Here is a 24,348-nt window from a genome sequence, read left to right as displayed (position 1 = left end):
GAGTTTAAATGGTGCCTATGCAGCTGTCCACCCTGTTGAATTCAGAAATTTATATTCCACATTCAGGACACACACCTTGTGTGGTCCTTGGGAACCAGAGAGAAAATCACTACCAATCATATATGTGATTAATGGGTAATTTTTTGTGTATTAGACAAGTGAATATAAATAGCAAACTTAACATTTTCTTTCTTTTTTTTCAACTCTGACAGTATTTTATTTCAAACACGAACCTGGCCTTTAGTTAGAAAAAAGAAAGCTGTTGTCTGATCCCATGGTTCCCGCAGGAAAAAGCCCAGCGCTGCGTCTGATCTCTTCTGCTGCTTCTCATCTCTCCTCAGAAGCTAAACATGGTAGTAAAAAGATGCTGCATGGTTGGGCATCCCAGCCACCCAGATAGACCACACATGAGCCATGACTGTAAGGGGCCTGGGGAGCTGCTGACCCAAGCAGGGCAAGAGAGACCAGGGGAAGCCTTTGCAGCCCCACCACCTGGGAACCTCTCAGAAGTCTTTTTTCTTTTGTTTTGTTTTTTTTTTCTGTGACAGGGTTTCTCTGTGTAGCTCTGGTTGTCCTGTAACTTGCTCTGTAGACCAGGATGGCCTTGAACTCACAGAGATCCACCTGCCTCTGCCTCCTCAGAGCTGAAATTAAAGGTGTGTGCCACCACTGCCAGGCTCCTCAGGAGTCCTTTAGGCTGTCAGGCTAGCTGAGGCTTTGGGCTTCGCCTTTAGTCTCTTTATACTCCTCCCAAGGTTTCAGCTGAGGACCAGGAATCATCAAGGTCTTGAGGAAGGGCTGCTTAGTGGGTGCCCATGGAGGCACAATCTTGCCATGCATTCTCCAGCTCCCATAAGTGTTCATCAAATGTCTTTCAAACACCACATACTCCAAGACATCCTTGGGCACATCTTCCTGCCCATACATCAATCTGCCAAACCGATCATAAATGGCCAAAGTCTGCAGAGTGTGCAGGCGCACAGTGACCTGGCCATACATGTTGCTCTGGTTCACCAGACCCGAAGAATGGACCTGACCCACTTGTCCTGGCTCTAGAGGCTGCACAAAGTTCCAGCGCACAGTCTTGTACTTGAGATCCCAGACCATGTCCGGAAAACAGTGTTCAGTTACCAAGGTATGAAGCCGGTGATGGTCTGAGTTGTTTAGACAAAGGTGAGCTTCAATGTAAATATCTTTAGCTTTCTCAGGGAAGTCTTTTGTTTTAAAATCAGCGTCAAATTCTTTTATCTTTCGAATTGCCAACTGTGATGCCACATTCTTTTTTAATTGCTCAGTTCTCTGCGTCAGTTCTTCCTTTGAAAGAGATGACATTCGACCATCACCTTCCGGTGGAACATACAGATTAAATATACCAGCTGTACAGGCCAAATGAATAGGACACTCCAACCGTTCCTCTGGAATAACCAATCCTGTTTTCCTGGCATCTTCCAAAAACACCTTCTCTGTTTTGTACTTGGGTTCAGGAGTTGGTGATCTGAAACAGCTTTTGGTTTTTACTGGAACTACAGCTGTGGACTGAGCCACCAGAATGGGCTGCCGTGACCACCATCCCAAAGTCCTCAACATTTTCTTTCTATACATCATTTTGGAGATCATTGAGGGACTGACCGTAAAAACCTTCTCAGGGTTTGATACTTGTTTCCTCAGCTCTAAGAAACAAAGAACACTCAAGTGCTTCATATGAATGAGCAATTAATTCCCAAAGCAGGAGGGGCTGCCCATGGGAATATAGTGGTTCCCGGCCAGCCTGTGCATAGTTTGCTGGTTTATCTGTGCTCTGGAAGAGCTCGTTTAACATCTTCAAGAACTGTTGGTTTGAGGCACACAGCTTGCTTCTACCCTATAGCTGCCTCTGGTTTGAAAGCAGCTGTTCTTCGGCCTCCCTGGGTGATATTTTTCCTTTCTTAGCTGGGCTATCTGTCATATAGAATGGAATGGAATAAGAGAGCTTTGTCCCTCCATAAGTTATACTTTTACCCTCCCCCGCTCTTTGTCCTGTCCATCCTTAATTAAAGTATTTATTTATTTATTTATTTATCTATTTATTTATTTATTTATTTTTGTTGAGTGTGTATACATGATGTATGCAGGAGTGTGCATGTCACAGAACAGATACAGAGGTCTGAAGACAACTTTATGGAGGTGGCCCTTAGAGCCACCTGAGGACACCTGAGTGTCAGGGAGCACTTTACTTGCCAAGTTACCATATCACTTCCATCTCTGAAAGCCAAGGTTCCCATGTGCCTTGGATTTGGCTATCAGGCCAGGCCACCACTGTGATGCCTTTATCTCAGCTCTAGAAGATTCTGCTTCACTACAGCTATATCAGATTCCATGAAGCTGCTCAGGGAAGAGACCTATGATGTAGGATGTAAAACCATGCCAGGAAGTTTGATAAGGTAAAGCAGGATGAGACCTGGAGATTCAGTGGACACACACCTGAGGCTCAGATCACTCCCAGCTGCCTGCCAAACTCCTGACTTGGAACATGTGCCAAACTTCTCACATAAAAGAGACAGGACCACAGTCAAGTAGACCCAAAATAGAGTTGTCTGTGCTAATGAGGTACCTAAAGGCCCAGAAGGTTTAGCCAATATGCTTCCCAGACATTCCTCCCTGAAAAAAGTATTTAATCTCAGGCCCATCCTAAAAAGTGGGCTATGATTTTATACATCCCTTTTCACCATGACAAGAAACTCTGTAGAACCATGAACTGTCTCTTTTCATCAAGATTCACCATGAAAAAAAAAGTCTTCAGCTACAGAGCTGCAGCCTAAGATGTTGTCGAAGGTCTCTCTGTCCTCTCAGGCACACCCACCTCTAAGCCTGCCTCTGCGAAGATAAGGACAATCATCCCTTCTGGGACAAGCTGAAGTTTCCCTCTCCCTCATCCTTGGGCTAGACCCTGTTCACAGCCTGTGGCCCAACTCTGTTTCTCTGCTCTTTTGTGTCTCCCAGCTGCACCTGGATGTCCAAGAGTCTAAGAACCCTATGGTCTCATTACAGGCTCGGGGACCCCTGAACCAGGTCCAGCTTTCCCACATTGTTGGAAATTCCACACCAAACTCTACCTCAGCTTGGGGTTAGCTGCACCGCCCGCTTGCTTGCTGTGCCCCAACACTGGGAGAGATACCTGCCCACCTTTTGCTATGCTAATTGGCCCAGTCACAGCCTACTCCCAGACCTAGCCTTCCTGGCTCCAGCTGCTCCAGTTTACAGACTTCACCCCAGGGGGTGGTTTCAAGAGGCTGAGGATGTGGTTAGGGAGGGGTCAAAGACAGAAATCTTAAGCTGGATAAGAGAATGGGATGAGTACACTGTCTTCTTGCAGAAGGGAAGAAAGATGCTTAATGAGCTCACCAAAAGAGTGACTGTGGTGATGATTCACCTTCACTAGCTAGATGATCCACCCCATCATGTAAATCACCTGTAAGAAATTATGTTGTAGACCAGAAAGACCGGCAATCCTATAATTGCATAAAAATTAACACTAACAAAAGTAAAGAATTTATCTTTTTTAAAGTCTCTGTAGTTAGCTGTGCCTTCTGACCATCCCTCTTAGGAGTCTTTCTCTTCATTCCTAGATGTAATTCCAGACACCCCTGTCTTTCATGTAGTCATAAATAGTTTTATTTCCTAAGGTTAAAACAGCCAGCCTAAGATTAAAACTTCAATGTTTCATTGGCTTCAGAACCTCCTTCATTCCCAACCTCACTCTTCCTGGTGGTGGGGTTGGGGGCAATCCTGCAATCTCATAATATAACTTTGCTCACTATTTTGTTCATTTTTCTTTTCTTCTAATCAGGTAAGAGACAGGAAATGTTTCTTACATGATAGAGTCTTATCCTAGCATGGATGTTCTGTGAGTGTGGCAGGTGCCCAAATGACCTTACATCATAGGCAAAACACTTTGATAGCTTCTTGGAGACTTACCAGGAACTTCTTCCAGCTCCATCATGGGAATGTGGCATCCTTGTGGCTTAGCACTTATCTTCTGAAAGGCATCGCAAGACCCCAAATAATACACTCTCCGTTTCTGATGGTTTTCTTGATTGAGAATCAATACTTAACAGTTCTGTTTAAAACACTTAAGTTTAGTAGTGGTATAAAGAGTCTTCATCTGTTCTCAACTTTTGCCCTCAAATTGGAAGTCCACTCTACACTGAAGCATCACTGGTTGTTGATAGTGTTAATGAACTGTCTGCAGACAGCACGAGTGTTCTGTTGCCCTTGTCCAATGCTGCCTGAAATGTTGTAGATAATTATTTCTAATTCAAGGGGTTTCTTCCAGCCCACGACCCCCTCGTTTATTTGATTGTTCTCCCAAGAACTTGTCTCTACCTAGCTTCATTAGAGTGATAGGCCATGGTTTTAGCCTTTGACTTGATCATTAATTTCTCTCACTCTTCAGAATGGTTGAGTAGGGAAAAGCTCCTCCTTAGTGTATCCCTTGAAGAAGCCCAGGGGTCATACATCCCGAGAAACTCGATTCTGTTGTGGGAAGTGCAGAGTCAAGTATGAGAAAGCCTCATGTGCTCACTGTCTTCCTTCTTTTTCATTTAACTAGAGTTCTAAGGAAGGAAAACCATATGCACATCAGTGTTTTAGTAACAACAATTCATGTTTCTATTGAGGATTAGACTGTGATTTCATCCTTATAGGCAGTTCTGCTTTAGAAACTATTACTGCCTCTAGTTTTAGACTGTAGCTCAGCATTCAAGTAACTGTATCAAGTTGGGAGTCAGAGACAAGAATGCTACCCAGGCCAGGCTGGTGCTGACTGCTGCAGTCTCACTGCCGCTCTTAGGCTGGGTATGTTCATTTTTCATTTCAGGGAAGCTGAATGAGAAAAATTTCAATGCATCAAATATTACAAATTAAGTGCTTTCTCCCCATGCTACTGTCATTTCTTAGTAATGACAGAATGTCCTTGGGACAAAAGATGAATATGAAGGCTCATCTCTAGCAGCCAGACAGTATAGGCATTCTTCATCTGCTGACCACTTATATGTGCTGAACAAACCCTGTGCATTTTAGGTGAATATATAGAGAAATATATGCAATTCAGACTTGGAATTTGAAAACTCATTTGAGTTGTGATTTTGAAAGCTTTATTTTACTCTAATTTTTAAAAAAAGACTTATTTATTTTATTTATATGAGTGCACTATAGCTGTCCTCAGACACACCAGAAGAGGTCATCAGATCCCATTACAAATGTTTGTGAGACACCATGTGGTTGCTGGGAATTGAACTCAGGACCTCTGGAAGAGCAGCCAGTGCTCTTAGCCACTGAGTCATCAATTTTACTTTAATTTACAATATATATAATATATATTACTATATATGTATATTACACACACACACACACACACACACACACACACACACACACTCACACACACAACATTCTGTCCTAAAGAAGAGTTTTACATACATTTACTGCTTTGATAATTGCAGGATGCCATGGCATACATTACCAGTGGTGGTTCTATAATTATTGTGTTATAAGAAACCTAAGGCTTAGCATTAGGTAGCAGCTGGGTGGATTTGCTTCTGATTGTAAACCCTATGCTCTTTCTCTTCTCCCTCTGTGCCCCAGACACTGCCAGCAATCACTCTGTTTTTTCCTTAGTGAGTTGCTCCAGAATGATAAATACCTTCAGAAAGTTGTAAACATAAATGCAAGGCTGGTTATTGGCTGGCTGAAAGGAAAATATATATTGGATGCCAGGGTGCAACACAAAGTGTGCTTATCGAAGCATTGCTTTTAATCACGGAAAGCTTGTGTGGCAGGGAATTTTTTGAAATATTAAATTGTGTTTTGTTTTTCTGGCTATAAAAAAATTTAGAGAAAGAATGAATTGAGGTTTTGTTTTATGCTTTGTGATTTCCTTCCCCCTCATTTCAAACAGGCAACAGAACTGTAAATTCTCTTCTCTGGAGTGCAATTGCTGAGTCAAAGGGAAATTATTGGAAGGAAATCACATTTTGTAATCTCTGTGGAGACAAATTCATGGAAGATATGATGAGAGGGAAGGAAAAGGAATATATCCTAGATTAAGGACTGCAATCTGCTGGGTCTCAGTATTGAAAACCAGACACATTGGCTCTACTGTGGTACTCACAGGACTGGGAAGAACACTCAGGAAAGGACAGTAGCCATCTTGACTGCCAATCAGCTGAGTGATGTGTGGGATTGTTGCTTGGTTTTGTTTTACACGAAGGGGTAGAAATCACGGACAGGCAGTGCGACTTGTTAATATTTGTGGTTCTTGATGTGCTCACAACTTTCCCTTCACTCTTCCAGCTCTGAGCAGCAGGCACTAACAGCCCCTTCTATAGCTCTGCAGCTGGAACCAGAGCTTTTTGAGAAGGCCTGGCTGCCAGACATTCTTAAAGCCATTGGCACTTGATGTTATTACCCCTTAGTGCAACTGGTTCACCTAGCTGTAGAAATCACAGACAAACAAAATCAAACCATCTGAAGTAGGTGTCTTTAAGCCTCCCTGGAGAGTGAGGGGAAACATTGCATGGGATGGAAACTTGGGCTGATGCTATGGTTATAATGGGGTACATGGACTAAAATGGCAGGCCTATGCGTGGAAGTAGACTTGTCTAGTCATTTCTGTCTGCTCAGACTTGCACGGATAGCCTGTTCTGGCTGCTATGCTACTGAAGAATTGGAATGAAGCTGTCATAAGGAGGTGTGGAGAAGGACCTCCTGGAGAGACTGTGATAGGGAGTATCCCTGTGTAGGATTGTAGGCGAGAGTCTGCTCTGCCACAGGGCAGACGTGGCATTTGACCACGCTTATCCCACATAGCTACCAGGGCAGGAGCAGTAACATCACTCAGGGGATAGGAAAGCACAGTCTGAGATGTGGTATTGGAAATTCCACACCAAACTCTCTCTCAGTTTGGGGTTAGATGCACTGCCCACTTGCTGTGCTCCAACACTGGGAGAGATACACGCCCCCCTTTTGCTATGCTAATTAGCCCAGTCACAGCCTACTCTCACGTCTAGACTTCCTTGGTCTCCAGCTGCTCCAGTTTACAGACTTCACCCCAAGGGGTGGCTTCTCTACCCAGCAGCTAAGGAATTTGCATACCTCCCCTGTAATTATCCCTGAGAGTATATACTGAGACCAAAGTTTGTAAAGGTGGCTTTTTGGGGGGCTGGGGATGGAGTAAAGGTTTTCTCCTGGTAACACAGAAGAAACCCTTTCAAACCCTTAGGTCCGTGCCTGGTTCGGGGAAATATAACAATGTGAAAGTTGTTATAAGTTGCTAACTGATGGAGGAATGGAAAGAGGTTGGTCAGTTAGGTCCTACGATATTTTAATTTAAAGGATAGGTTCTGGTGCTCTATGGCCCTGTAAGTGGGTACATTTCACCTCTATGTTAGACCCATGATTTACTTTTTGTTACTATTGACTTGAGGGTTTTTTTTCTTTTTTTAAAATTGAATATTCTCTGTATTTACATTTCAAATGTTATACCCTTCCTCCCCCTCAACTTGTTTCCATGAAGGTACTCCTTTTCCCAATCACTCTCTCCACCTCAGTTCCTTGGCTGGATGATAATATTGCTCTTCACATGAGGGTGCAAATCTTTCAGGTCCTTCAGTCCTTTCTCTAGCTTTTTCATTGGGGTGCCCATGTTCAGTCTGATGTTTACCTGCAAGCATCTTCCTCTGTATCTGTATGACTCTTCTAGAAAACAGAGCTGTGGCTGTAGTTAATAATGCAATGTGTGGTTGAAAGATGCTAGAAATACATCTTAAATACTTTCTATATGAATGAAGCTAAACATGTGATGGTACATATGTTAAGTGATTAAATGAACTTGACTTAGTTACATGTTGTACATATAAATAGAACATTATCTTATGAGCTATAAAGAAATATATAGTTTTATTTGTGAACTAAGCCTTGTAAAGTAAATGGTTGAACAGATAAAAAAAAAAAAAAAAAAAAAAGAAAGAATACAGGGTGGGAAAAACCAGCTTAGCAGATACAAAAGCTTGTTACGCTAACCGGGCTCCTGAGTTCAAGCCTCAGAGGCCATATAAAGCCAGAAGGACAGAAGCTAGAAGGAAGTTGTCCCATGGTCACATGTGCTTCTTTGGACATGCACACCCCCCACATCGCTCTCTCACACATACAGCAGTAAATATGTAAATAAATGATACTTCACTGAATAGGATCCTGATTGTCAGCTCTAATTAACCATTCATTAACCTAGACCATTTTGCTGAAATATTTCAAGGAATAACTTTATTTTTTTACCTTAAATTATTATGATTCTTATTTTTTAAAAATATTGCTTCATTTTTTATCAGGTCAAATGAGGAAGATTTAAAACACACTTTACTTTCACAATTTTAAATTGCCCAGTGTTTGAAAAACCTGTCCTATGTAATTGTAGACATTCAAGATTCCTATATCCTTAGTTAAACACCACGTGTGATGATATCCCCTGGTGTTTTAGTAGAACATGTGATACAAATCAATAGAAGCTACTTCCCTCTGTAGGGTTAATTTTGGAAGAGATGCTCTTTAGAAATCAGACAGTGAGGTACTCAGAACCCAGAGGAAGATGATAAGCTGAGTGCTTCTTGCAGAGATGCCCACTGTCTAGCCCTTAAGTAGCAATCAGGTAGCGGTCTGAGTGCTCAGCATCCAGAGAGCGAACATTTTCTACTTTGACTTTCAAAAGTCTGGGGTCCAGAGATGCTATTGTGTCAGTCAGCAGCTACCATGAGTTCATTTGCATCCAGGCTACATAGGCAAATCCCTGTCATTCTTTTCTTTTCACTGACGTGACCTTCCTTCATGTACAGCCATGGACACAATGACACCATTGGGAAGTAGAGGTGGCTGGTTCTTTCTCTAATAGAGCAATTATGAAGTAGCAATCATGTAAAATGTTCCTGACATAATGAAAACATATATAAAGGGACTTAAGTACTCTCATCCTTGATCTTGTTATGACAAATGAATTACCTCAGCGGAATGAAGGAAGAGATGGATATGTAGTGCAGGCTGCATGGCAGGTTAGTGACATTTGTTTGTTTTCTGAAGGATGCTGTCATTACATGGCAGAAAAAGAGGAAGTTTGGGTCTGTTCGAGCTGCTTTCAGCCATGGTCCTGAGCACCAAGGCAGTGAAATGCACAGAGCTCCCTTGGTGGCTAATAAGTTTCATGATGTTGAATCTGCACCAAACCTCATGAGGTCAGCAGAGCACTGGCCCTGCATTCTAGATAACCCACAGAGTGTATATTGAAAGACCTCCGAAGGGAGACCCTCACTCAAATCTCAGGAGAGGCGCGCACCCAGTGAGGCACCGAGACCAGACTTGCTGCAATCGCATGAGGAAGTTTATTGAAAGTGAAAGAGTGAGATCTCAGGCCAGCATGCTGGGGTCGAGACTCATACACCACGCAGGGGTAGAGGAGTTCGATTCCGGCCTGAACTTGTAACAGGCTTATAAAGGCAAAAATCACAAAAAAGGGGGAGGACAGGGGGAATGAGGAAATTCATAAGGGGAAGAATCATACATTTTTTATCAGTACACCCCCAGGCACACCTAGGGCGTTGGAACATTCCACAGAGGTCATCCGGACCTTCTGTGGTATTTTGGGAACTCAAATCTCAAGAAAGTGGGATTTCCTGGGTGGGATTTCCTGGGAGCGGCAGAGGAAATCCCTAAGGCAAGGAATCAGTGTCCTTTGACAACCTTTTACTCTTCATTCCCCCATTTTTCTTTTTGTAAAAAGTTCTAATCTTAGAGCGATCCCTCAGCTTCTTGTAATATCTGGTATTGTTGTCTTAGGACCATTACCTGTACTGCACTCACCCTTTCTTTTATAAAAGTCACCAGTCTATTGAGGATGCATGGCCCAAAGGTTAGGATTAGCATTAAAATGAGTAAAGGCCTGACTAAAGCAGAGACTATTGTAGAGAACCAGGGTGACCTGTTAAACCAATTTTCATACCATCCTTGGTATGTTTCTCTTTCTTTTTTTTCTGTTTTCTAGTCTTTCTCTAAACTTTGCCATAGAATCTCTTATGACACCAGAATGATCTACGTAAAAGCAACATTCTTCTTTTAGGGCAGCACAGAGCCCTCCTTCCTTTAGAAAAAGCAGATCTAATCCCCTCCTGTTCTGTAGCACTACCTCTGATAATGAAGTCAATGACTCTTCTAGTTTGGTTATGGACTGTTCTAATGCTCCCAGGTCCGCGTCCATAGCTGCTCTGAGTTCATTATAGTAGTAAGGTTGTTGGATGAGGGCAGCTGCCCCTGTTCCAATTCCTGCTGCCACTCCAAGTCCTAACAAGACAGCTAAGGTCAAAGTAGCGGCGGTTTAAAACAACAAATGCACTATCAAGCAGATTGAACAGGCGGTCCTCAGTTCTCATAGGGAGATAGGAGGGTGTGGTCAAAGGGGATACGAGTCCTCCTTTGGTGACAGAGTGAGACAAGGAGGTCTCTCAGGCCTGGGTGCAGGGTTATCAAGCACCAAATTGGGGCCTACGGGTCATGTGGGCGGACTCTCTATCTTTATCTTAATAACAAAAATAAATCTAGGGTCCCCTCTGCCAGTATAGACTCTCCATCCCCAACGGTTTCCTCTTACCCACTGACTGACGATCTTGTTTTCCCTATGGGGTGAAGCTGATATTTAGAGGGTTACAATAACTGTCTTTGCACGGTCCCTGAGGGCTACTGGAGCTTTCAGAGGCACACCCAGTCCTACAAGCTAGGTATTTGGATGGATCTCTTTCCCCTTTCTCTGGCTCCCCTGGCCTAGGACCCTTTTTAACTATAATTAGATCCCAAGTGGACGAAGGGTTCCAGTAGGCTTCTCCCGTGGTCTCACATCCCCATTTACTACAAAAATAGTCTGAGGCCCCTCTCTTCATTTCCCTGGTGTGTCCCTGTCCGGGGCAGACATAGAAGTCTGCTGCCTGAAGGTTGGCTTGGTAAAACTGTCCTGAACACCCCAATGTGATCCCTATGCCATGAGGGACACACTGTTCTTCTGGGGGTGGCTTTTCTAAATTGGTATAACTGGAAAGATCCCAGGCCATAGAGCCGGCTGCTAACTTACAGACATTGGGTGCAAGATCAGGCCACCAAGTCCAAGGGGGGTGCACTGCGGTTGTTGACCACACGACGTCACCCACTTCATTAAGCACTTCCCAGGTTAATTTTTGAGGGGCATGGGGGTTATTACCCAAGGTTGGGGCTACGACAAAGGTGCAGCTTAAGAGAATTGTCACCAGCAGCCACTGTACCCAAGCAGCAATCCTGTTGACCTTGACTGCCAAGGGGGTAGTCAACAGCACCAGGTAGTGTCCCTTCCACCGGGGCTCAAGCGTGCCAGCGCGATGTCGTCTGACCAGGACTGAGTCTCTGACCTGGAACCCGTGGGGCACCGCGGTGGTTCCTGGAGTGTAGGCTTCTTTGATTTGACTCCAGATCTGTGTTTTAATAACTTCTAAGGCCTTTAAGTGGGCAAATAGAGCAGAGGAGGAGGGGGAGTTAGTGCCAGGATCCAATATCCCGCACGACTCCGTTAAGGGGGGCGGTTCCCCATGTAGGAGTTCATAAGGGGTAAGGCCTAAACGCTCCGGCGAGTTTCGGACTCTAAGAAGCGCAAAGGGGAGGAGGGTCACCCAGTCTTTACCGCTGGTCTCAATAGCTAATTTAGTAAGGGTCTCTTTTAGAGTTCTATTCATTCTTTCTACCTGTCCTGAGCTCTGGGGTCTGTAAGCACAATGTAATTTCCAATTAGTCCCCAATAAACAAGCTAATATCTAACTTACCTGGGCAACACAGATGGCCCATTGTCTGATCCAATTACCTTAGGGGTGCCAAACCTAGAGAAGATCTCTTCTGGAATCTTCTTAGCTATGACCGCTGCTGCCATTTCTCTCTTTGTGGGGAGGCTTTTACCCGCCCAGAAAATGTATCTATAAAGACTAATAGATACTTATATCTATATCTTCCTGGCTCAGTTCTGTAAAATCCACTTCTCAGTAAACCTCAGGTCTATCTTCTCTCCTCCCAGCCTTCTACATACATTTGCTTTCTAACATGGCCCACAGTTATCTAGTCAAATCTGGCACAAAAGAATTTGACCTCAAGACAGTCTTTACAAGTTTGTCTACCTCTAGATGAGTCCATTGATGATTTTCTTCAAGTCCAGTGCTGTACACCAGGTCCTGGATAGGGCAATGAGCTCAACAGGTTATAGGGGTTAAGTACTGTGAGGTGGAGTTCTGCCACCAATTTTTTTACCTCCCAGAGATCTTGAACTGTCCAGCAGTCGTTGGTTCCATGTTTCCGCACCAGTAGGAGAGGCATACCTCAGGATGATGGACACATACGAAGTTGTTGGAGTAACCGAATGATGAGTGTCTTGATCCCGTCTCATGCCCCCTTTGATATGGGGTACTAACGCACCACTAGCCTGGACTTTCAGCTCCATATGGGCAGGGGCTGGTTCTTAGCCTCTCTCATTCCTGCAGTCTCCGCCCAGGCCTGTGGATATACCTGCAGCCACCAGTCCGTCTGATCTGAGGCAGGCTGTTTAGAGTTGGTACTTGTCCTCCAACTGAATGGTTAGAACCTGCACAGGCTCCCCTTCTGGACCTCTAACCTGTGGTCCATCAGAGTGGAACTGAATCTGTGCCCCATCTTAGTCAGGAGGTCTCTCCCCAACAGGGTGCAGGGACAGTCTGGCATTACAATGAATAAGTGGGATACCCGGCCCACTCCGAGATCCACAGATCTTCGGGTAGTCCATAAATATTTAAAACTTTGGAGCCACATGTCCGGGGCTTCTGTTGCTGGTGTCCCCTTTTTTTCTTGTTGGGGCAATTCTTGTCTCAGTGGCCTTCTTCTTTATAGTAAGCACATTGACCTTTGTCAAGAGGCTCCTTCCTAGTGCCAGACTTGATTCCTAACTCCCTGGCCCTTCACTACTGTGGCCAAAATCCTACAAATTCCTTTTTTGTCTACTACCCTCCGGTCCTCTCTTTCCTCTGCCTTCTGCTTCTCTCTTTCTCGCTTCTCTTCCTCAGTCTCCTCCTTATGAAACACTTTCTCTGATTCCTTCACCAAATCCTGCAAGGTATAGTTTTGGAACCCCTCTAGCCATTGTAACTTTTTCTTAATATCTGATGCTGACTGCTGTATAAAGGCCATAGCCACCTCTGCCTGCTGACCCTCAGAGGTTGGGTCAAGGTATAACCCCTGTCAAGAAACACAGACGGCGGCTCAACAGGTCCCTGAAGAACCTCTCTTACCTTAGCCAAATTCGTGGGTCGCCTTGCGGCTCCCTTGAGACCTGCCACTAGAGCCCGGCGGTAGACCTTGAGACGCTCCTTACCTTCTGCAGAGTTGTAATCCTAGTCAGGGTGGATCAAGGGAAAAGCTGCATCTATAAGATTAGGGAGATTGGTGGGGATCCCATCTGGTCCTGGAACATTTTTTCTAGCTTCCAGGAGGATCCTCTCCCTCTCTTCCGTAGTAAAGAGGACCTGCAAAAGCTGCTGGCAGTTGTCCCAAGTGGGCTGATGAGAAAACATCAGGGACTCAAGGAGTCCCGTCAGGCCCAAGGGGTCCTATGAAAAAGAGGGGTGGTTAGTTTTCCAGTTATACATATCGGCTGATGAAAACAGCCAATACTGTAGCGGGACTAGTTCTCCTGGAGCTGGTCCATAAGCCCGTAATGGTAGGGCAATAGCAGAGCCAAGCCCCGCGCCATTTCCCCCTGTGTTTTGACCCCGGGGGCTTCGGGTCCCGGCCGCTGGTTCTGTTTCAGAGGCCGTCTGGGAGTCAGTGGGAGTTGGCGCCTGTGGGGGACTTGCATGAGAAGCCAGTTGAGGGTATGGGGGTGGAGGGTTGTCGAGGAGAAGAAAACCATCATCAATTTCAGGATAGATCTTCGTGGGGGCCGATGGCGCAGGTGCCAGCTTGTTCGAGGCCACGGCCACCGTTGCCGTTTCTGCCCCCGCTGTCCAGGGTCTCACCCAGGATGTCGGGTTTTGGACCAGGTCCTCCCACACGATGATGTATGGAACCTGATCAGGGTGTCCCCCTGAAGCCTGAAAAACAATTCGCTTAACAGCGGAAATAAGAGATAGATTAAAAGTTCCCTCCGAAGGCCATCCTACGCCAAAACTCGGCCATTCGGAGGAGCAGAAAGTTTGCCACGGTCCTTTCCTAACTTCAACAGAAAGATTATGGGCCCTTGTCTTAACGTCTGTCCAATGGTTCAAAGTCAGTGTTAGTGGGGTTGTCACAGTCTGGCCCATTTCTAGTTCTGACACACACACACAAAACACTCACAGATACTACAAAACAGAGAGACAAAGTCAGTCGCCGACCTCGAGTCGACCCGAAATCCCGAAAAGAGCCAGATGGCCCACAATTGGCCCTCTGACACAGATCGTCAAGGAGAAAAACTGATCTCCCGACTTTTCCCGTGGGGGTCCACCAGGCGTCCCTGGTCCTCCCCCTGTCCTCCTGGGACGTCTCCCAGGGCGAGCAAACGGTGGACCCTGGACACGTCTATCCCCGTCCACTCCACTCCTCCCTTGGAAGAGCAGACTCGGTTAGAGCGTTTGCAAATACCGAACTGCGATCGCACCAGACCTCTGAACAAATCACAAACACAGAATCACAATCTGGATAATCCACAAACACAGAGTCACAACAGGACAACAAGGAAAGAAAGGAAAGAAAATCCTTACCTCCAAGTAGGTCTAGGGCCCCTGGGTGGTCACGCAAATCCCGGACGAGCCCCCAAATGAAAGACCTCCGAAGGGAGACCCTCACTCAAATCTCAGGAGAGGCGCGCACCCAGCGAGGCACCGAGACCAGACTTGCTGCAATCGCATGAGGAAGTTTATTGAAAGTGAAAGAGTGAGATCTCAGGCCAGCATGCTGGGGTCGAGACTCATACACCACGCAGGGGTAGAGGAGTTCGACCCCGGCCTGAACTTGTAACAGGCTTATAAAGGCAAAAATCACGAAGGAGGGGGAGGACAGGGGGAATGAGGAAATTCATAAGGGGAAGAATCATACATTTTTTATCAGTACACCCCCAGGCACACCTAGGGCGTTGGAACATTCCACAGAGGTCATCCGGACCTTCTGTGGTATTTTGGGAACTCAAATCTCAAGAAAGTGGGATTTCCTGGGTGGGATTTCATGGGAGTGGCAGAGGAAATCCCTAAGGCAAGGAATCAGTGTCCTTTGACAACCTTTTACTCTTCATATATCACAAACCATTGCTTCCCTTTGCTTATGTGCCTGTCTGGATACACATTTTTAATCATATTAACTTTTCAAAGACACTTTATTTCATGGACAAACACTGTACCATATTCTAATGTATCACTTATTTCTTATTTTTTATTATTTCTTTCATATGTTTGATCTGTTTTTATTTTACTCTTCTATTTTAGACTCCTCATCTAAAGTCTTAAGTTATGAAATTAAAATATTTTTCTTAATGCCTTCTTTTCCTCTTTTCCTTTCTTCCTCTCTTACATATTCTCCCTCTTTCTTTCTGCCTGTTCTGAGAAATAAAAAGAAATATATTTTCTTTTTATCTACCAAGCCTCACATTTCCTCTTATCCATCAGGGTTATTTATTCCTATAGATTTCTTGCCAGCCGTTTTGAAATATGTCCTCCACATTTTTATTGTCATAAGATTTACATAATATAAAATGTATGTCTTTAGCCATTGTGAACTCAGACTGTGCAGCCAGATGTCTCATTTTATCAACAGAAACTATGTGCCCAATGCATTCTAATTTCCTGTTTCTAAATTCAGAGCCTAGTTTTTCATTCTATACTGATTCTGACCTCTGTTAAGTGCTTCACAGAAGTGAGATTATCCAGTGTGTATACTTTTGTCGTGGATGACTTCCATTCAGCAAACCTTCTTGGTTCGTTCACGTGAAAAATTCTAAAATCCAACCAGGTGGTGGTGCTGCATCCCTAAAACTCCAGTATTTAGAAGGCATAGGCAGGCCACCCTGTTTTACAGAGCAAGCTCCAGGACAAACAGAATGACACAGAAAAACCTTGCCTTAAAATGTACCACATTTTCTTTATTCTTAAATTGACTCCCATCTTATAAATGATTGTAGTGGTGAATTAGACAAACTGCCTTGTCCCCTTGCCAGTCCCACGCACACACCTGCACAAAAGCTCTTTGGATTTAAAAATGAAAGATACACATATGCCACCTAATTGTGATATGCCTTGACTAGCTTGGTTGCTTGGCATTTCTAAACCTCTCAATAGCTAGCAAACACTTCCCTCTGGTATTCTTTAGAAAACATAAAGTCTTTATTTCATCTCTGCTACCCCAGACCCAGTTGGGGGATTGGCAGCTATGTCTATTTCCCCAAATTCTTACATGGCTGATTTCTTTCTTTCCTGAAGTTTTACACCTGATTCTTCTCCCTCCGAGTCATGGTGATTCGCTGTCTCTCCTCGCTTTCTTGGTCCCTAAAAGTTGGGGAATCTAGAAGTGCCACCTCCATCTTTCTGCTCAGACATTGGCTGTATGGCAATTATTGATACCGTCTTGGGGCAGGGTCCCTCATGTCTCGAAGTACGGCTTTTTGGGAGCTAACATGAGACAAAACAGTAGAACTGATTCCCAACGACTGATTGTAAATTCTACCACTGAGTTCATGGATGGACAAAACCTCTCTCCATTCATTATTTTAAGTCTTCAAGGTATATCTCCTGGAGAGCAATTCTTGGAACATACGGTAATTTTAATTTCCATTATTGGAGGTATAGCATTTCACTTCAGTGGTAGCCGTGTCATTTTGCATCCTTGGGAGTTCTGATTGCTTCATCTCTTCCACACTTACTTTCTCCTTGCTTGCCAATCACCATCCTAGCAGGTATGAAGTAGTACATTATTTGGTTTTGATTGTCATTTCTCTAGTGATTGACAAAGCTCAGCATGCTTTTGTGCAGCTTGCCAGCCTCCTGTGCATCTTCTTTGCAGACAGGACTCCTTAAGACAGGACTTTTTAAGGAGTTTGACTATTAAGCTTGTCTTACAAAATGTAATTTAGAAATTCATTGTTTCATTCTCAGATATCAGAGATTTCCCTGTTATTTTTCCATATGTGTTTTTAAGCTTGAATCTATAAAAGCAGTAAATACTCTATGTACAATTTCAATTATTTTAAGCTCTTGAATATTCAGTGACTAAGATATGACATGGGTACTTGAAAATGTTTGCTCAGAGTTTACCAAATATTGCACATACTTGAAAAGTCAGCTGTGCACTCTTGCCTGACAGTGTTGCTCAGGTCTTGCTCACGCTTCATTGGTTTTCTGCCTGCACATTGTCTTAATTGACAATGGGCACTTGCTTTTCCAGCTTCAGTTCTGTATTTATATATTTTTCCTTTTGTTCTATGAGGTTTCTTTTTGAAACAGTGTTGCAACTTTCTTTCTTGATATATTGAGGATCCTTTAAAATTATTTACCCATAATGTTAAATTTAACACAAACTCTCCTTCCTTGGCTGTCCTCTTGGATACTCTTGTGCTACTCAAATGTTCAGACAAATTTCACAAGTGGTTTTGAGGCTTACACTCTGGGTTTTGCTAAAGCATCTTAATGAGTATGGATATCAAATATAACATGATCAGATTCTTTCATGTCAAAGAATTTGGTCACTTACAGAAAAAGAATGCCACTGAGTCCTTCTTTCATGATGAGTCATATCATGAGATAATTTTTGCAAACATTAATGCTTTAACCCCATTCAGAGAAGTCATTGTTTAAATGTATTATCTACCTTATGAATATACTTTTTTATTCTGAATTCTCAAAATAGTTTTATAAAGTAAGTATTAATGTTTCTCCATAATAACAATAACCACTATGGCAGCACAAAGGAAGAAAACACTTAATTTATAGTTAAGATAAAAATAAGCATTTAACCAAGAAGACCTACAGAATCAACTAACTTGGACCCAGAGACTGGGCCACCAAGCAGGGAGTATGTAGGGGCTGGCTCTAGGCCCCCTACGCATTTGTAGTAAGTATTTAACTTGGTCTTTTTCCCATTTTTTATTAGATACTCTCTGTATTTATAATTTAAATGTTATCCTGGGAAGAGAACCTTGGGCTTGATGGGTATGGAAAGAGGCTCTACAATATTTTGAGTAGGAGTCTGACATCTGGCAGATTTTGCAAGAAGCAGTGATAGATTTTCAGAAACTTAAGTCTTCAGGAGTAAGCTGTAGGTGGGTCTTAACAAAGTAGGACAAGGCCTGGATGTTAGGATGAAAGAGTTAGTGAAGATAGGACAGAGTTTGGCAAGTGTCTGGGAGTGAAGGTGGGATTGTGGGCTGTAGTGTAACAATGTCTTGTGGAGGGTAAATGCTTCCCAGAACCGACTGGCAACTTGACTTTACCCACATGCCTACTGTTAAATGATCCAGATACCTCCTGGCCTTTGTAGACACCTTCTAGGGGTGGGTAGAAGCATTTCCACAACTAACAAGAGGGCTGAGACAGTCTCTGATCTCCTCCCCCGAGAGAGCATCCTCCAATTTGGTGTCTCAGCTTCCTTGCAGTCAGATAATGGTTCTGAGTTTACCTCTCAAATCTCTCAGAATCAGTCTAAGGCTCTAGACATCCCCTGGCATTTCCATATTCCCTACCACTCTCAATCTTCAGGGAAGGTAAAGAGAACTAACCACTCTTTAGAAAAGACCCTTGTCAAGCTGTCACAGGAACTTCACCTTGATTGGGTAAAACTTCTACCTCTGGCTCTTTTCAGAGTATGGCCCTTCCCAGGTGACCTCTTCAGGTCTCACCGTTTGAACTCATGTATGGGCATCCAGTCCTAACTCCTGGCCTCTCACCTAAATGCACTCCCCTCCCAGACCATCTACTCACCCCATTACTTTGCCACCTCCATTCTTTCCTATGGAAAAAGAACATCTTGTGTTGTTGGTAGAAGAAGTGGTAGGGCCGTGATCCTAGCATATGTATCTGACAAGACCAATATGGGCAGTCCCCATATTTGTCTGGCCATTTTTTTTTTTTTTTTTTTTTTTTTGCAATCATCTGCTGTCTGGTCAAAGACAAAGCAGGTAAAGAGGTCATAGTACTTGGATGGAATAACCAACACAAGGACAACAGCAATTTGAATTGGTTCCTAACATCCAGCCATGGAGAAGTTTCTTGACCTTATTTGGAAAAACTGCTTGTTATCTGCGGAAGTCTCTTGAACCTTAACTCTCCAGATATATGGCCTACCATGGATAAAAACAAACTGTAAGGGGAAGATAAGAAGCCCACGTCTAATCCAGTGGTGTTGAATGTCACTGGTGGGGGGGAGGGGTCTCATTTTCTGGAACAGGGGAAAAGATGGGTGGTCTTGACATCTTCGAGAGCTTGACAGAGCATGGTCCTGTTAGGGTTGATGTGTATAAAGAATGTTTAGGCAGGGAAATAAAATGTTTGAGATGGGACAGGTGAACCCAGTGGGGGTGTCCCCCCAGTTTAGCTGCTGTAAGCGTCACAAGCATCACCTCAAAAGGGCCCTGCCATTTAGGAGAGAGGGATGAGGGCTGGTTGTCTGGAGGGGATAGAAAAACTTGGTCTCTAATGTTGACAGGCTGTGGGCAAGGTTCAGTGTGTGGTTGGGGTAGATGATAGTCAACAAAGTTTCATAGGAAAGAATGGAGGTGGCAAAGTAATGGGGTGAGAGAGGTAGAAGTTTTACCCAATCAAGGTGAAGTTCCTGTGACAGCTTGACAAGGGTCTTTTGTTAGTTGTGGAAATGCTTCTACCCACCCCTAGAAGGTGTCTACAAAGGCCAGGAGGTATCTGGATCATTTAACAGTAGGCATGTGGGTAAAGTCAAGTTGCCAGTCGGTTCTGGGAAGAGAACCTTGGGCTTGATGGGTATGGAAAGAGGCTCTACAATATTTTGAGTAGGAGTCTGACATCTGGCAGATTTTGCAAGAAGCAGTGATAGATTTTCAGAAACTTATGTCTTCAGGAGTAGGCTGTAGGTGGGTCTTAACAAAGTAGGACAAGGCCTGGATGTTAGGATGAAAGAGTTAGTGAAGATAGGACAGAGTTTGGCGAGTGTCTGGGAGTGAAGGTAGGATTGTGGGCTGTAGTGTAACAATGTCTTGGGGAGGGTAAGTTCAGCCTAGGCCCCTAAGGGCTGCAACCCTAGCTGCCTTGTCAGCTCGGTAGTTTCCCTTGGAAACAATGGAAGCATTGGTCTGGTAGGATTTACAGTGGGTAATCCCAATACCTATGGGGAGATGGGAGGCCTTTAGCATGGCCATAATTTGATTTGCATTAGTTATTGATCCCCCTTTTGTTTTAAGTAACTCGTGCTCCTTCCAGATGGCAGCGTGGGACAGGAAGATATGGAAAGCATATTTAGAATCTGTGTAGATGTTGAGGGATTGTCCCTGTTCCAATTGAAAGGCATGAGTAAGGGCTATTAATTCAGCCTGTTGGCTGCTCATATGAGCAGGAAAGGCCTGTGTCTACCACCTCTGTGTCTGACACTATGGCATAGCCACCGCTTCTGGCCACTTCATGTAGAAGGGTTCTACCATCTGTATACCAGGTGTAGGTAACCTGAGGCAATGTGCCTTCCGGTATGTGTAAGGGATGAGGTAATAGTTATTCTAAAGTTTCAGTGTAGGAGTGAGACAGGGAAATATTAAGAGGTAGGCATGATTAGAAGTTGAGCATAGAGTCTTCTATCAGTGCTACCTGGAGAGACAGAACCCTGGATGGAGGTAGAGTTTCTCAGCCTTTGTAAGTCAGAAGCTGAGACAGGTTTTGAGAAGAAAAGACAGTTATAGGTGACCCAAAGTTTAGTTTTTTTGACTCTCTAATACGGAGTTCAACAGCTGCTAAGGTACAAATACAGGGTGCATATCACTGGATAGTTAGATCTAGTCTTTTTGAAGTATTCTACAGATGCAAAAGATGGTCCCAGTTGGTGACCTAGGACTCCAAGGGCAAATCCCTCTGTTTCAGTTACATAGAGGGAAAAGGGACAAGTCAGGTCAGAGAGATGTAAGGCTGGAGCCTTAAGGAGGGCCTGTTGGAGTCTTCGAAAAGGCTTGGTCACAGGCTTGAGGAGAGGTTCATGGATGGGACCTAATGCTGCTTCATATAAGGAGTGAGAGAGGAGGGAAAAGGAAGAAACCCAGGAGCATAGAAAGCTAGCTATTCCTAGGAACAATAAAATTTCTTCCTTTGAAGAAGGAACAGTTAGAGACTGAGTTTGGTTCTTTGTATCTAAGGTAATAACTTTGTGTGTTGGGGTGATTGTTAGTCCCAGATAAGTGACCTGAGAAGTGGACAGTTGGACTTTAGAAGGTGAGACCCTGTAGCCTTAACTGGAAAGGAAGTTTAGGAGAAAGGAGGTGTCATCCTGGCTGATCTCAGAGGAAGGACTACAGAGAAGAAGGTCATCTACATAAAGTATGATCTTAGATCTGAGGGGAGGCAAAGATGACAAGTCAGAAGCCAGGGCCTGGCCAAACAAGTGTGGGCTATCTCAGAATCCACAAGGTAATCTGGGTAGAGAAATGGGTGTCAGGATCTGTCCAGGTAAAGGCAAATATGTGACTTTGTGTCTAGAGGAATGGCAAAAAATGCATCTTTGAGATCTAGGACAGAGAAATGGGATGTAGATAGTAGAAAGAAGAATATAAGGATTATCCGTAACAGGAGATACCACTGCAGAATTGATGTGCCTGAGGACTTGAACCAGGCGATAGGTTCCGTTAGGCTTTTTAACTTCTAGTATAGGGGTGTTAAAAAGAGAAGAGGTACAGAAAGGGAGGTTTTTTTTAAAAGAGGTCAGAAATGATAGGCTTAAGTTCCCTGAGACTCTGGAGGGAGAGCTTGGGTTATGTACCTGGTAGCGTCCAGTAATTGAATGACAGTGGGAGAATGATGTTTAGCAACAGAGGGGTTCTGGATGTCCCAGACTCAGGGGTCTACCTGAAGCTGGTAAAGGAAATAACATGTTTGTGTTAGCAGGTTGACTGGCTAGGAGGGGGAGCAGAGGGTTTGCTGGCAAGCTTGGGTTTGGGCAAATGGGGGAGCAAAAGAGATAGAGGCTCCCAACTTTCCTACGTCTCTTCCAAATAAGGGGACAATACATGTTGGCACTACCAGAAAGGAATCAGTGAGAGGTACACCCCTAAAAATACAACTAAGTTGTGGGGTTTGGTAAGGAAGGTAAGGTTGTCCTCCTACCCTGAAAATAGGAAAACGGAAGGCAGAAGTGGGTTCCCAAAACTTCGTCAGGACAGAGTAAGTGGCTCCAGTGTCCAAAAGGAAGGAGATGAGCCACCCACATACCCACATACCATGGCTCCATGTTTGTGATGACAGTGGCCGGGTCAATGGAGACCAGGCCCTGTAAGTCGTCCATAGTCAAGCCTAGGAGATTGGCTGGAGAGTTAGCTTCTTAAGCTTGTCTCTTGTGTTGGGGTAGCTCTGGGAAAAGAAATATGTCATTAGAAGTTGTTTACCTTCTGTGTTTTCAGGGTCTAAGTTAGTGTCCTGTACCAGGGTCTTCATGAGGCACTCTAGAAATTGGGATGGGTTTTCCTGTCTATCCTGGAAAACCTCTTGCAGCATTTCAAAATTTACCAGTTTTAAGGCTGCTCTTCAGAGACTGACCATGGAAGAAGGGGAGGGGCTACCAAGTTATCTCAACCCAGTGTCCCTGTGGATAAAATTTGGTAGAAAAAGATTTACCTATGTGCAGGGGTCTCGAGTCGTCACTCAGACTCCTGGTGGCTTTGCCAGATCCCGGATCTATCAGAGAGTGCCCTTGCCAGGCCTGGTCTTCGACTGAGTGAACTGGCTGCTAGAGCCCTGAGGGAAGGGATAAACTGAAGGTTACTCCAGAAGGGACCTTCTCAATGGTCAATGTCTGTCTCAAAACTGACTATAAAGAATTAACCCTCTTTTCCCGAAAAGACTGGACAGACCTTGTTTGGGAAATTGGGGATTCTCTTTGCCAACTAGAGTACTAATCCCTATCAATCTGCCAGTGTTTGTGCAAGAGCCTTAGCCAAGATCTAGTATCAGGAAAACTGAAACCATGTGGTGTATGGCTTATCTATCTCAGTGGCTCACGTTTCGGGAGCTATTGGCATGTGGTGGGTCACAGTGAGCAGTGGCCCACAATTGTCTAGAGCTTGAGTAGTGGCGACAACTCACATGTTGAAAGTCTATGAGAGTCGAGCAACTGCTGGCAGATGGTGTTGAGTGGTGGCGAGGGCAGGGAGAAAGCTGTGGCACATGGCGGTGGCGGCGGAGGAACAAGAGACAGTGCAACAGTAGCAGCGGTGCTGAGCGGAACTAGAGATGGTGCAGGAACGTGAAGCAGTGGCGTTGTTTAAGGGGAGCTGGCAACTGCAGCCCCAGCCATGCAGCTGCCACTATGCCAGGCTGAATGGGATGGGCTGAAAGGACCGGCCAAGACTGGCTGCCAGGACTGGCTGAGGCCGAAGCCGGTCTTGAGAAAATCTAGGATCTGTGTATGGGCCACCAATGCTGTTAATTAGATTTCTCAGCCTTGCCTGGACAGACCACACCAAGTGAATACATGTGGAGAAGTTTAATAGAACGGGGATGGGCCAGCGGTTAGGGTCAAGAGAAGAGAAAAGAGAAAAGAGAGAGAGGAAAAAGGGTTTTTTTTTTTTTTTTTTTTTTTTTTTTGTAGTGGTAGTGATGTCACTTGCTCCCAGGTGGAGGTGAGATTTTGAACTGATGTCTTCTGGGAATGCTTTGGCTGTTTCCATGGCAATTGATGTTCTAGGTTCCTGTCATGGTTAGTGGAGGCATCGCTGGAGGAAGGGGCTATCCTAATGTCAACACACTCGCTCCTAATCATCCTCTCCACTCTATTGCCTTGTCATTTCTTTACTTTAGGAAAACATGCCCTCCCTGAACTAAAGGCTTCTTCTCACATTGATGCCAGACAATGCTATATTCTGTTACATATGCAACTGCAACTCTAGTTAAATATATGCAACCTTGCTCAGTGGCTGAAGTTTTAGTCCATGGGAATTTGGGAGGTTTGTTTGGTTGGTTATATTGTTCTTCTCATGAGGTTGCAATTCCTTCCAGCTCCTTCAGTCCTCTCTTTAGCACCTTAATTGACATTCCTGTGTTCAGTCCAATTTTTAGCTGTAAACATGCTCAGCTGTATCTGTGTGACTCTGACAGAGCCCCTGAGGAGGAATCT

The 24,348-nt window shown here is 44.4% G+C and overlaps 1 protein-coding gene across 1 annotated transcript; it reads right to left on the bottom strand.

The window, feature by feature from the left end:
• Positions 1–705: 705 nt before the first annotated feature.
• LOC308438717 (large ribosomal subunit protein mL45-like) lies at positions 706–22,521 on the bottom strand (the record flags this gene model as incomplete). The annotated part of the gene is made up of 3 exons (XM_080940179.1): positions 706–1,670; positions 3,955–4,068; positions 22,449–22,521. The coding sequence occupies 3 exons, from the start codon at positions 22,519–22,521 to the stop codon at positions 706–708; spliced, it is 1,152 nt and encodes a 383-aa protein (XP_080796305.1).
• Between the last annotated feature and the right edge of the window lie 1,827 nt (positions 22,522–24,348).

Source organism: Micromys minutus, assembly GCF_963924665.1.
Source record: "Micromys minutus genome assembly, chromosome: 28".
NCBI classification, from domain to species: Eukaryota; Metazoa; Chordata; class Mammalia; order Rodentia; family Muridae; genus Micromys; species Micromys minutus.
The sequence above is the reverse complement of the archived record's forward strand: the minus strand, read 5'-3'. Positions and strand labels throughout refer to the sequence as shown.